Source organism: Sporobolomyces koalae (genome assembly GCF_050403365.1).
Source record: "Sporobolomyces koalae JCM15063 DNA, S_koalae_JCM15063T_v1_ctg2, whole genome shotgun sequence".
In the NCBI taxonomy this organism is placed as follows: domain Eukaryota; kingdom Fungi; phylum Basidiomycota; class Microbotryomycetes; order Sporidiobolales; family Sporidiobolaceae; genus Sporobolomyces; species Sporobolomyces koalae.
This window is the reverse complement of record NW_027481769.1, coordinates 622,943-636,214: the sequence shown is the minus strand read 5'-3', so window position 1 is coordinate 636,214 and position 13,272 is coordinate 622,943. Positions and strand designations below refer to the sequence as shown.

General features: G+C 54.2%; 5 protein-coding genes across 5 annotated transcripts; 3 read left to right on the top strand and 2 right to left on the bottom strand.

The window, feature by feature from the left end:
- Positions 1-129: 129 nt before the first annotated feature.
- Positions 130-1,379, top strand: JCM15063_005719 (polysaccharide deacetylase family protein; the record flags this gene model as incomplete). The annotated part of the gene is made up of 6 exons (XM_076675940.1): positions 130-297; positions 375-576; positions 643-668; positions 739-1,153; positions 1,234-1,259; positions 1,323-1,379. 6 exons carry the CDS (start codon positions 130-132, stop codon positions 1,377-1,379), a joined length of 894 nt encoding a protein of 297 aa, XP_076537079.1.
- A 179-nt stretch (positions 1,380-1,558) lies between these two features.
- PTR2 (Ptr2p) lies at positions 1,559-4,249 on the bottom strand (the record flags this gene model as incomplete). The annotated part of the gene is made up of 14 exons (XM_076675939.1): positions 1,559-1,624; positions 1,693-1,777; positions 1,855-1,977; positions 2,042-2,096; positions 2,157-2,270; positions 2,350-2,568; positions 2,633-2,999; positions 3,061-3,104; positions 3,170-3,303; positions 3,368-3,539; positions 3,611-3,630; positions 3,696-3,795; positions 3,851-3,921; positions 3,984-4,249. The coding sequence occupies 14 exons, from the start codon at positions 4,247-4,249 to the stop codon at positions 1,559-1,561; spliced, it is 1,836 nt and encodes a 611-aa protein (XP_076537078.1).
- Positions 4,250-5,331: 1,082 nt separating this feature from the next.
- On the bottom strand, positions 5,332-7,036 carry JCM15063_005717 (FAM50/XAP5 family protein; the record flags this gene model as incomplete). Its single annotated transcript, XM_076675938.1, has 10 exons — positions 5,332-5,379; positions 5,451-5,476; positions 5,545-5,593; positions 5,658-5,764; positions 5,830-5,842; positions 5,911-6,030; positions 6,102-6,298; positions 6,378-6,520; positions 6,594-6,796; positions 6,884-7,036. The coding sequence occupies 10 exons, from the start codon at positions 7,034-7,036 to the stop codon at positions 5,332-5,334; spliced, it is 1,059 nt and encodes a 352-aa protein (XP_076537077.1).
- A 194-nt stretch (positions 7,037-7,230) lies between these two features.
- Positions 7,231-8,552, top strand: JCM15063_005716 (Rab family GTPase; the record flags this gene model as incomplete). Its single annotated transcript, XM_076675937.1, has 9 exons — positions 7,231-7,233; positions 7,345-7,374; positions 7,436-7,470; positions 7,546-7,550; positions 7,686-7,808; positions 7,885-7,918; positions 7,996-8,208; positions 8,277-8,338; positions 8,416-8,552. 9 exons carry the CDS (start codon positions 7,231-7,233, stop codon positions 8,550-8,552), a joined length of 642 nt encoding a protein of 213 aa, XP_076537076.1.
- Positions 8,553-9,022: 470 nt separating this feature from the next.
- Positions 9,023-13,156, top strand: VPS41 (Vps41p; the record flags this gene model as incomplete). Its single annotated transcript, XM_076675936.1, has 14 exons — positions 9,023-9,649; positions 9,717-9,858; positions 9,926-10,182; positions 10,247-10,940; positions 11,004-11,107; positions 11,170-11,262; positions 11,323-11,450; positions 11,509-11,770; positions 11,840-12,028; positions 12,100-12,219; positions 12,275-12,350; positions 12,413-12,549; positions 12,617-12,799; positions 12,881-13,156. The coding sequence occupies 14 exons, from the start codon at positions 9,023-9,025 to the stop codon at positions 13,154-13,156; spliced, it is 3,288 nt and encodes a 1,095-aa protein (XP_076537075.1).
- Positions 13,157-13,272: the final 116 nt, after the last annotated feature.

The following is a 13,272-nucleotide window of genomic DNA, read 5'->3' as shown; positions in this document are numbered from 1 at the left end:
GTCCCTTTCCTTCTTTCCTCATCCTTCCCTTCTTATCGAGTCGCCAAGCAGCACGCAGCACCTCGCACTGGTGCAGAATCAGCCAGCGAGTCACTCCAAACCTCTTCCTCTATACTTTAACGCACAACAATGCCGAAACGCGCGCTCTGCTCAATCGGCGTCGACGTCGATGCCTGCTCGGGATGGCTCGATTCGTATGGCAAGGGCGATTCTTGCAACGATATGTCCCGGGGATGCTTCGCTGGGGAAGTCGGCGTGCCTCGACTCCTCAAGCTCTTCAAGAAGTACAACATGACCGTAAGCTCTGCTGTGTGTTTTGGGGGATATTAGATCACCACGCTCAGCTGAACGAAGCAATGCGTGTTTCCCCTCAGACATCGTGGTTTGTGCCAGGTCACTCGCTCGACACTTTTCCAGAGCAAATGGCCGCAGTTCGCGATGCCGGACACGAGATTGGTCTCCACGGCTATTCGCACGAGAACCCGAGGAAAATGACGATCGAGCAGCAACGAGACGTACTCGATCGTACTCTCAAACAGCTCACGGATTTCTGTGGCAAGCCACCAAAAGGTCACAGTGAGCTTTAACTTGATTCTTTGACTTGTCGCTCTTCAACTTGCATACGCTGACGACGAGCTGCAGCAACGTGTTGGTGGGAGACATCCAAGGTATATTCCGCTTGGAGTGTCCTTCTCGTGGCGAATTCGCGCTCATGACATCGTTCCTCCGCGTACGCAGGAGAGTATCCAGCTGTTGCTCGATCGCGGCATCGAATACGACCATTCTTCCCAAGCGCACGATTGTCAGCCTTTCTACACCCGAGACGAAGACACGTGGACCAAGATCGATTACAAGCAGGAAGCAGAATCGTGGATGAAACCGCTCGTACGGGGCAAAGACACAAAGCTTGTCACGATCCCAGCTTCGTGGTACCTCGATGACTTGCCTCCTCACATGTTCATCAAAGATTCTCCCAACTCTCACGGGTTCGTCGATGCGCGAGTGACTCTGCAGTTGTGGAAAGACCATTTCAAGTATTTCTATCGCGAAGAGGATTGGTTCGTGTTCCCCTTGACGATTCACCCCGACACGTCGGGACACCCTCATCTGCTCCTGATCCTTGAAGAACTGATCGAGTGGATCAACGGACACGGTAAGCAGATGGCTCTCCATCTTTACCCTGACATCCCCCAAGGGTCCGGGCTCACCGCTTCCTCGTTTGCGGTCGTACAGAGGGCGTCGAATGGGTTACCATGGCTGTACGATCGTCCCCTTCGAGTCTTCCTGTACATGGACCACTACTGATCCTGCTCGACTTGCAGCAAATTAATGACGAGTTTCGCGAACGCTCCCCATTCAAGCCCGAGAAAGAACAGTAAACTCGCAACGAGACACATAGCGTTGTATATGATAAAGAAGGACTGTACAACCCTTTGTTTGTTTTCTTTTGTTGCAATGAGCAAGTACGACAAGGTATACACACACATGCGACAACCCAGAAAGGATGAGAGAGAATGAATAAGAGAAAGGAGGCGATTTGAATCGAGCACGACGCCCCTTAGGCAGCGTACTTCTTCTGCTCGTCGCGATCTTTGTTGTTCGAACCAGCCGACAGTTGATTGAGCTAATGTAGAGCGTTCGACGGTCAGCGTCGGGGGTTTGACAGAAGACAAGAGAGTCATAAAAACGTACCGAATCCTCTTCCTTGTCGAGACCACGGAAGCAGAACCAGAAGATGGCGCCGGCGGCGAAAGAGAGACCGGCCATGACGTAGTAGCTTTTTGGAGTGAGCAGTACAACAAGTGTCAGCAGCAGCAGCAGTGAGGACTCGAGAAGAACGATAGAGGAACTCACTTGACTTCCAAGAGAGGGTCGGTCGAGAGGGGCAAGAAGGCCTCTCCGATCGCAGCAGAGATGGCAGTAGTGAAGAGACCGACAGCCATGACCATCGAACGCATGTTCTTGGGAGCCTTGGTGCTGTATGGCAGCCGAGAGAAGATTAGACGATGTTGCGAACGGAAAAGTGACAGTCAGCACGTACAAAGCATATTCGAGCGAGGTGATCGAAGCAAAGATCTCGGAGAGTGCGATGAACACTGTAGAGCAAGTCTAAAGTCAGTGCGGCACATCGAGTCTTCTACGCAACCGACACTCACCATAGGTCGGGGTTTGGATCCAGACGTTGAGGGAAGCAATGAAAGGCTCGGCATCGCAAGTGGTGGCCTGCTTGCCGCAGACACTGCGGCGGTAGATCAGGGTTTGCGTGATACCTAGCGAATACCGGACGAAATGTTAGCGGAAGCCCAAATGTGGAACCTAGCGGCCCCGGGCAACAGAGAGACGCCTTACCTGCGAGGACCATGGCAGCAGCGCCGAACATGAAACCAGCAAAGATTTTCTTGATCGGGGAGAAGTTGAAGCCAGCTCGTCGCAGGGCAGGGTAGACGAAGAGATCAAGGATGGGAATGAGGATAATAAGCGCCAAGGGGTCGAGGTTGTTGAGAAGATCGTTGGGCAGGCCGTGAGTGTTCATGAGAGCAGCTTGCGAGGTCAAGTTGTTGTTGATTTCTGTGAGAGAAAACGGATGCTTCAGCATGGACAGCGGGAGCGTTAACCTCGAGAAACCACTCACGGTTGTAGGTGAGCCAGTAGATAGGGAAGAAAACGAAGACTTGACACGCCTTGAAACCACGTCGAACCTCGTCGACCCACTGGTCGTTCCAGGTAAGGAAAGCGGGGCGTTCGCTCGCGGGAATAAGCGACGGCCTGGCAGCATCCCAAAATCCAGCCTTGGTCCACTCGGTGGGCTTGAAGAGCTTTCCTTTGAAGCACATGCCAATGAGTTGCATGGATTTGCCGAGGACCGAGCCGGTAGGAGGGGTCTTGACATATCGGTTTCGACCGATGAAGAGCACGATGGGGCACAGGGCAAAGACGGCGGTAGGCAGGAGGAAAGCAAGGTAGAAACCGACGCGCTTTTCAGCGTAGACCATCGAAATCTGAAAGAACGCGAAAGGTCAGGCTCGTGAACTGCCGTGTAAAGAGAGAGCTGCGACTCACTTGACCGATAAGAGCGCCGACGTTAATCATGAGGTAGAAGTAGTCTGAGCGGGAAGAAACAAAATCAGCGAGAACATGACTACAATGGGCACAGCGCAGGCGGACGCACTGTACACGCGAGCCGTCGTGACCGCAGGGTCGATGATGACACGCTCGCCCTTTTTGGTGACCGTGACGGTGAGTTTGTGATCAGTGATCTGCTCGGCGATGAGTGGCGACACGTTCGACTTGAACATTCCAGTTCTGATTGCCAGAGCTGCCGTCAGTGTCGATTCCGATCCATGAGATTGGCGTCGTGCGTGCTTACCCGAATCCCATGACGATCAAAGCGGCGGCAAAGACACCAATCGCGGTGTCGGGCTTTTCGAGGACAGATGGGATGGCGGAGACGACGAGGATGACATGGCCGACAAGCGCAATCGCGAGCGCGTAGCAGATAGTGCGGAAACGTCCAAAGTAGGTATCGGCAAGCCAAGCACCTGCAGGGGAAATACAAGTCAGTCGGGGAAGGAGGCACTGTGAGCTTCTCTGCGCAGTATTGCGAACGAACCGAGAAGAGGGGTCGTGTAACTGTGACGTGAGGCGAAGTCAGCGTTCCGAATATCCTGTGGTATAGCATAAGCGATAACACTAACACCCAGAACTGGTTGAAGGTGGTGAGACCGGTCGAAGCCTGCTGTCCTTTGCCGAGAGCGCCAGACGTCTGGTCCGGTCCCGAAGATCCCGTGGTCGAGCCTGTCGCGAAGAGCGTCAGTATCGCGTCGTACAAGGAGAACATCGGCACGCTGACCTTCGGGTAGAGGGCGTTGGATGTAGTTGACAAAGACGACGGTCGATCCGTAGTACGAGAAACGCTCGCAACTGACGAGTGGCAACAAAGGTTGTCAGCGCAACGCTCGTCTCGATGCTGTGGCAACACTCACAGTTCAATGAACGCGATCAGGTAAGCAGAGATATCGATCTTGCCAGATACGCGACGAAGGGTGGCGAGTTCCTCAGCGGTAGGCTTTCCCTCGTAGTCATCGTCGTCCTCCGAGTCTCCGTTGCTCGAGGAGGAGCCGACTGCTAGCTTCTCATCAACAAGGAAGTTGTTTCCGTCTTTGGCGTCCTTGACGTCGGGGTGGCCAACATCATGGATGTCAGTGTTTGCGATGGCTTCCAAGCCGGTGCCGTTCGGGTCGAGTGACATGCTGGTGCTGCTGTGGGCGTCGACCTTGGGAAAAAGTGCGAGGGCCGAAGTTGATGGGTGAAGGAAACTCTGGGGAAGCGAGGAAGGCGGGCGGATGGGCTAGGTCGGCTCAAAGTTGTTTCTTTTTTGTCCGAGCTGTGAGGAACTCCGAGGAAAATCGCGGTGAGTGGAGGCCGGGCTGACACGAGACGGGTAGTCGCTTCGGCACTGTTTGTCGCTGGCTTGCGAGAGGGATGGAGGGAAACAACCACGGCTTATCTCTCAGGTCAGGGTGCCAATCGAGGAACGTTAGACCGGGGTACAAGATCGAGGGAAAACAAGTTTTGAGAAAGTCCACATGGTCCGGGCGGCGATCGAACCTACTAAATTCTGAGACGCTCGTGGGGTAAAGCGGGGTTTCGGACTCCGTTCACCTCGCACCGCGCGGTCCTGGCTCGAATCGCGTCGCTTTCAGCCCAGGAAAACTGTTTCTCTCGCTCGCTGTCTGGGGTTCGATGAGGCCAGACTCGCGAGTGTCGACGAAAATTATGGCGTGCTCGCCTGCTCTTCGTACCCCAGTGCCAGTGCGCCACAGCTGCCGAGAGTGGCGACTTTGGGCTCGATTTTGCGTCCCAAGCTCGCAAATCACCTGATGTGAGCCAAAACAAGATTCTCTTGGCACGAAAGGCGAATTTCAACTCGCCTCGCGGGACCATCTCTTACGATAGGGAAACATCCAGCCGCTGCCTGCAGGCACCGTAAATCAACACACGACCTCTTATACGCGACAGGGTCCCTCCCAGACCGAGGCTTGATAAAATGAAAAAATCGGGTCACTCGACCGGCGATGCATCACACGTCGGACGCTCGATAAAAGCCGATCGCAGAGGAGAGTGGGGCAGTGATAGGATCCGCAATGTCCTTGAGCGGCAGCCCGCGTGGTGGCAACATCATGAGGCAGGCGAGAGATTCGAGTCTGAGTCGAAAAGCAGTTCCCGGGTACCGGGTCGCGGGCACTTTGGTACCCAGGCGCCGGTTTATAGCCAAACACTGGAACGCTGCATGCTGGGATGGCCATACGGCAAATGGTCTTCCACAAATTATCAACCGTGAATCGTATACTTTTCCCGCACGACTTCTGGGTTGAAGAGCTGTGGTCCGGGCAAGAATGCGTCAGTTGGACGAGAACATCAAGGGCTCGGCGAATGCAAATCCGACTGACCTCCCACCGGGAAGCAGGGAAAATATCTGTGCAAGATGAGAACCAGCGATCAGGTTATGAAACGAGAGCCTCGAGTCGGTTGAGAACCCCTTACGCTTGTTCCGGTTGTACCAGCTTCGTTCGATGACCTTGCCAGCGTGAGACTGCACAAAAGTTGGAACGCATTAGCGGAGTTTGGCGTAGTTTGAGGGACCGCGCCAGACTCGCCTCGTCTTTCTCGATCGCCGCGTCGTGCGTGAGCCGGATATCGTCATGCACGTCAAAGTTGAACATTGGTCCTGATTTACCGCGATACTTGTTGACGATAAAGTCGTCTGCAATGACCGAGGCGAATTATCAGTGTCTGTCCCGGACGGAGATCCTGTTCGAGCAGTCTCACAGAAGGTGTAATGCTGCTCGGTACGACGCGGACAAGATCAGCTCTAGAGCGTTACCCATGTGCAATACGAACAAGACTCACGTGAGGAATAATGAGATCCTCCTTGATATACATGAGACTGTCGACCGAGACTAATCGCAGCTCGGGGAACTGTTGTCGACACTTTTCGAGGAACGCGGCGATCGTGTCTCCCTTCTGACACTGTGCACAAGCAGCCGAGGTGGATCAAAAAGAATGCCTCTGTCTGCGATGTACCGGAAACGCATTCATACCTGTACAGTTTTGCGATGCCCGCTGCCGTCCCAGTACGAGTACGTGATCTCGATGGGCTCTTGCTTCATGTCTTCCTGCATCGTGAGCCACTTTTTGCGGAGCTCGTCTCGCTCTTTCCGCTCGGCTTCTTCCCGTACCCGGTCAGGCAGGAAGTAGGTATCGACAGTCGGGTTCTTTCCGAGCTTGCCTCGCTTCTCTGCGCGTGCGTGCAATGACCACCGGGAATCAGCACGTCAATGGATCGGATGGGTGAGGAAGGAGCAAATTTGACAAACCTTGAGCATCTTGAGCATCGTCCGTCTTTGCCTTTTTGCGCGGAGTTGGAGCGTCGTCCGCTTCGCCTTCCTCGTCGTCGCCAAAGGAGAGCTTGACCTTGCCCTTGTCCTTCTTCTTCTTTTTGACCTTGCGTTCCTCTTCCCTGCGCGGTTACCAACGTCTCCAGACTAGTGTTCAGTTCCGCGATGGGCACCGTCCACGGGAAGGGCACTCACTTGACTTCGCCCGCGCCAGCAGCTTCCTTTCTCGCCATTTCCTCGAGCTTCTCCCTCGTCTCCTTAAAGTCGCTCAGCTGGACGAGACCATAGGTGGATTTCTTGAGCGACTCTTCCATGCCGTCCGTTTTGCTCGTGAATCGGTCGGAGCCGGTCCGGTTGCGCGACGCTTGCAGGTCCTCCTTCTGAGCTGCGAATCCATCCTGAGCGAGGGTGCGAACCAGCGAGAGGAGATAGTTAGCGACCCGCAATTCACAGCCTTGGGATGGCGCGCAAGGAGTACAACATACAAGCATGTCTTTGCGCTTCTTCTCGAGCTTGGCTGAACATGGCCAAGTACTAGTCAACAAGGTCAGATCGGTGCAGGGAGAGCGGATCGGATGCGGGAGAGGGGCGACAAGGGGAGACTTGCCGAGCTTCATCTGTTCCGTCTGGTTCGACATGCTGTGCGAATGTGTGCCTCGAAAGTCTCGAGGGACCGCCCAACAGCAGCGAATCGAGCGCAGTGGTTGAGGCGAACTCGTTCAACGCGGCGTGCGCGCACCCGCCGGCCTCGCTTCGTACGCTGCCTCTCCATCTCTCGCTAGTACTCCCTTCCCCGCATCCTTTGTCTTACTCAGCCGACGCGTCTACAATCATGGTGAGTCGCGTGTTTCGGTCGTGTGCCGATCTCGCCTGATCGAAGTCCCGAGGCGCATCCCATCACTCACCGCTCGCCTCGTACACTCGGATGGCTGTCTGTGCATGATAGGGAGACTCTAGCTACGACTACTTGTTCAAGGTACGCGCAACTCTACTCGTCCTGGCTGCATGTTCCGTCACTCAATCCGATCTCGTTGCAGGTGGTTCTCATCGGCGACTCGGGCGTCGGAAAATCGTGAGTGATTCCCCTCGTCCAGGGTAAACATCCGAAGGTATCAGTCGAGCTGACCCGAGCGATTTGATCCTGAAGCAATCGTGCGTCTCACCCTCGCCTCGGAACTCCCTTTCCCCCCTCACGCTTACCCCGCGCTTTCGTCAACTGATCTATCGATTCCCTACCTCGTCTCGCTCGCTCGCTCTCTTTGGTCGTGGACGTTGCTCCCTGAACAGTGCTCTCGCGTTTCACCCGGAACGAGTTCAACCTCGAGTCCAAGTCGACCATCGGAGTCGAGTTCGCAACGAGGTCAATCAGCGTCGAGGGCAAGACCGTCAAGGCACAGATCTGGGACACAGGTGAGCAAATCGCATTTGAGGACCGCTCCAAGCTTTTCTTGTCATCGACTGACGCGTGTGACGGATCGTCGAGCAGCGGGACAAGAGCGATACCGTGCCATCACTTCTGCGTGCGTTTACTTTCTTTCGCTTGCTCAATCTCCTCGGGGACTGCCGTCGACTGATGCCGCTTTCGGGAATTTGATAGCTACTACCGAGGAGCGGTCGGAGCTCTGCTCGTGTACGACATTGCCAAACATGCCACCTACGTCAACGTCCTGCGCTGGTTGAAGGAGCTGCGCGACCACGCCGACAGCAACATTGTCATCATGCTCGTCGGAAACAAGAGCGATTTGAGGCATCTGCGAGCAGTCCCGACAGACGAGGCGACCCTGTTCTCGCAAGAGAACGGACTGAGCTTGTACGCGCGATTCTCTCTACCCGCACAGTTGGGCGGATCGCTCACCTTGCGTCTCGCGTCTCTCGTAGCATCGAAACCTCGGCCCTCGATGCATCAAACGTCGAGAACGCGTTCCAGACTATCCTCACTGGCAAGCCCTTTCCTCCCATTTCACGCCCTGTGCCGGATCCCGTACTGACGCCTCGACGGCTGTGACTGCCTCGACAGACATTTACCGGATCGTGTCGTCGAAGCAGCTTGAAGCCGACCCGTCGTCGTCGGACCGACCTGGAGCCGGTGCCAAGATCGAGATTGCGCCTTCTTCGAACGACGGTGGACAACCCGCTGGCAAAGGCTGCTGTTGATCAGCTCGGCCCCTTTCCCCTTTCTTTTCGTTCTCCCTGTCCGCGTGTCTGCCTATTGCTCTCTGTGTCTCCATTTTTGTGCCCCAATCTTCACCCTCCATTCTTACTACCCCTTTTCTCCCTCGCCCCATCAGCTTTCAACCACATCCTCTCTCTCGTCTCGACCTTTCATTGTTGACGAGTCTCTCTCTTTTACCTCACGTTGACTCTATGAAGTGGGGTCCACTTTCGTGTGTGTGTGCTCATAATCTCCCCTTGTGAAACTTTCCAGCAAATGGTTTTCTCGGACTCTGTTTACGCATCAGAAAGTCTTGCTCCTGAGCTGCTACATTTTGAAAGCTTTGCTTTTGCAAAAGAGAAGACGCGAGTCCGAAATCGCCGCGCGCGCTGTCTGTGTTTCACAAGTCGAAAGCTGCTGTGCACTTTCGTATCGGTTCTTTCCCTCAACATTCGGTCAAATCGGCAATGACATGGCGCCTTCGTCGGCAGCTTCTTCCATCCGATCTCTCTCAATAGCGTTCTCACCTCCTTCGGCGGGTTCAACAATGAAGGCAAGACAACCTCTCGACCCCACACCGATCGTCATCAACTCTGTCTCGAACGACTCGCAACCGACATTCGATCGTCATGATCTGGGAGTTCATGATGTCGTTGCCAGCACTGAAGGATTGAGACGGATCAGTCAGCCTATGCAAGTCGACGACGACGACGACGACAACCGAATCGAGTTGAATCAGGATCGAATCGAACGTTCAAACGAGACCGAGGACGTCGAAGGTTCGGACGGTACCAGTACTCGGAACAGCGTAGAGCACAAGGATTCGAGGGTGTCTGAATCGCTAGATGTTCAAGAAGGGATATCTGAGGGAGAATCAGAAGCTTTGCAAGGTCAGGCCGAAGGCTTAGCAGCAGAGGAGGAAGAAGAAGAAGCCGAGGAAGAAGAAGAGGACGCTGATGAGGAAGAAGAGGAAGAGGAAGAAGAGGACGATGAGGAAGAGGAAGAACCTACGCTCAAATATGCTCGGTTAGGCGGATCTACCGAGGGCATCCTCGAGCGTGACTCGGCTAGTGCGCTTCTCGTCAGCAGCAAGTATATCGTGAGGCAGAAATTCCTGGTTCAGCTACAAGCTGGAAAAAAAGACTGAACCCGGATTCGACAACTAGATCCTCGGAAGTCATGATGGAGCAGTCTACGTGCTCAACCTCGAAGGAAAACTCCTCAAGACGTTCAGACCCCATACAGCCATGGTGAACGACCTCAGTCTCGATCTTCAAAGCGAATTTGTCGCCAGTGCCTCGATGGACGGCAAGTCCTTTACTCGCTGCTGCCCTCACCTTTTACAAGGCTGACTTTGGTCCTCCCTCACATTCAGGCAAGGTTGCGATACATTCCTTGACAACCCCTGAAGCCCACGTGTTTGACCTGCAGCGACCCATGCGATGTGTCGCGCTCGAGCCCAATTTCAGCAAGCGCAGTACCCGCCAATTCGTTTCAGGTGGCATGGCTGGGAGCTTGATCCTATCTGAGAAAGGATGGCTCGGTCACAAGGAAGCAGTCGTTTACTCGGGCGAAGGTCCCATTTGGGCGGCAGAATGGCGAGGGACTCTGATCGCGTGGGCGAGTGATGCCGTGAGTTCCGCTTGTGCTTGAGGTCCCATGTCTCATTCTGAACCTGCTCGGACGCGCGCTCTAGGGAGTTCGGATATACGACACGGCATCGTCGCAACGGATTACATACATTTCGCGTCCCGAGGATTCACCTCGAGCTGATCTCTTCAAGTGCAGTCTGAGATGGATCGATGATCGAACCCTATTGATCGCCTGGGCAGACGTGATCAAGTACGCGGTCGTGAAAGAGCGAGAAACAAAACGCGGTCAGCTCGGAATGCCATTGCCCTCGACCACAGAGCTCTATGTCGAAGTTCAGGCGATTTTCCAAGTCGATTGCATGATCTCGGGAATCGTCCCGTACGGCGACTCGTTCCTGATTCTCGCATACTTGACGGAAGACTTGTACGACAACGAAGCGACCGAAGACCGGGATCAACAGCGACGGAAAGCAGGCAGTCGACCCGAGTTGCGCATCATCTCGAAGGATGGAGAGGAGCTGTCTTCGGATGCCATTGGACTCCGGAACTATGATCGATTTCAATGTCGGGACTACAGCCTGTGTCCCGCCGACGACCACAAGAGCTTCTACGTCATCTCGCCCAAGGACATCGTCGTAGCCCGCGAGCGGGACGAATCAGATCACATTGTGTGGCTGGTCGAGCAGCGACGGTACGAGGAAGCCCTACACGCACTCGAAAAGTCTGGGTTGGGCAGGGTTGGAGGGTTCGATGTGACGGATGTCGGAACGAAATATCTCGAGTTTCTGATCGAAGATGGCGAGTCTGACTCGTGTCTCTGTTACCTTGCCGAGGCAACACTGACAAACGGTTGCCAATCAGGTCAATTCGATGCTGCTGCTGCAGCTGCTCCCAAAATTCTCGGGATCAATGCCAAACTCTGGGAGGACTGGGTGTTCTTATTTGCCGATCAAGGGCGAATGGATGTGAGCCATCATCTCCCGCTTCATCATCCTCTGCTGGGGCCTGATGAGCTTCGCCTGAACAGTCGATCATTCCCTATGTACCGATTCATGACCCACAACTTTCTCGTCTGGTCTACGAGATGATTCTTGCACACTTTCTTCGACATGATCATGCAGTGCGTTGCATTTTCTACAAAGCAAATGCGCGTCACGAGTGCTGAAACTTCTCGGTGCAGGCTCTGTATCGCACGATCAACACGTGGCCGATCGAGATTTACGATGTTGGTGCCGTCATTCTCGCGATCACGGATCAGCTCGAGCGCACGCCCAAGGCGCAGGTCCTCATGCAGTGCATCGCCGATCTGTAAGGCTCGACAGCCTACACCCTGGTCTAAATATGCCGCTGATCCACATGAGAACAGATACTTGTTGAACCGCCAACCTGGCAAAGCGCTGCCATATTTCCTCAAGCTCCGGGAGCCCAACGTGTTTGCTCTGATTCGGGAACACAACCTCTTTACCGACATCCAGGACCAAGCTCTACTGCTGATCGAGTTTGACCAAGAATTGCAACGTAATGACCGACGAAAATCGGCGGGCCAGAGCGAGAAGGCCCACAAGCGAGAAGATTCGCAGCATGGCACTGCCATTGATCTTCTCGTCGACCATACCCACTCTATTCCCGTCAGTGATCAGAATGGCCGTCGGAGCATCTCAGTTCAAAACTGACCACCGAGCCTTCGCCATGCGCAGATACCTCGTGTCATCTCGCAATTGCAAGATCACCGGCAGTACCTATTCTTGTACCTTGATGCTCTCTTCGACAAGGATCCACACCTCGCGTTCGACTACAGCGACCTTCAAGTCGATTTGTACGCCGAATACAACCCGTCAAAACTGATGGAATTCCTTCGAGCGAGCAATTACTACAGCCTCGAACGGGTATGTTTGGTTCGCGCTCAATTGTATCTGAAGGGCTGCAGGCTTACACGAAGGTGTTCTCGCACATTCAGGCTTACAAAATTTGCGATTCGCGAGATCTCGTTCCCGAAATGGTCTTCTTGCTCGGCCGGATGGGAGATAACAAGCGAGCGCTCAACCTTATCATCGAGCGTTTGGGAGATGTGCAACGGGTATGCTCAACTCTCCGATTCGTACCGAGACCTGCGCTGACCTTTGCGTTACCAGGCGATCGATTTTGCCAAAGAACAGAACGACAACGATCTCTGGGAAGATCTTTTGCGCTACTCCGAGACAAAACCTCGTAAGCCAGCCCTGGTCATGATGAGCGAAGAAGAAAGGTCAGGCTGACCCGTATCCCAACAGGCTTCATCCGCGGACTGCTTGAAAACGTCGGTGCCGAAATCGACCCACTTCGCCTGATCCGCAGAATCAGGAACGGTCTTGAGATCCCTGGCCTCAAGCCTGCCTTGATCAAGATATTGCAGAATTTCAATCTACAAGTACGAGAGAAAGATTCCACTGTTCTTCTGTTTCGGGTATGGACTGACATCTTCGGCTTTCTGCCAGCTCTCGCTCATGGAAGGCTGCAAGAGTATCCTATATAGCGATTGTCGCCTTCTCGCACTCTCTCTCCACGACAGCCAGACGAGCGGCTTCTTGTGGACGGCTGAAACCAAGGACAAGCTTACTGGAGAATCAATCTATCCCCAGCTCGCGGGAGGTCCTGTGCCAGCTTCACTGCCTCTTGGAGTAAGCCGAGATTTATTCCAATGCCGAGACGTGATCGAAACGCTAATCTGTTTTTGCCCATCCATTCGTACGAAACGACAGGTCCGGTTCTTGTCTGGCGAGACGTGCCTCGGGACTTCGGCTTTCCCCGCTCTGCAAACCGACTCGCTACTCGCTGCATCTGTCCCGGCGACAACTAAGCGAGACCAGCTCGTCGCAGCGGCGCTGCTTGCTACTCCCGACATAGGAGACGATCCGTCTCTGCCAGCGAGACGCGCGATGGAAGAGAAACTGAGACTTGTCAAGGAGTTGAGAGAGCAGCTGCTGGATCAGCGGGAGCGAGAACGGAGAAAGGCGGTCAGGATTGAAGTCGCTTGAACAAGTCAATCGTTTGCTCTCTCTCTATGTTGTCAGATTTTCTCTTTGTTGTGTAACGAATACGTTTTGACTACAGAATTGCACGAAGACGTATAGAATGGCACTGCTACTGCTTT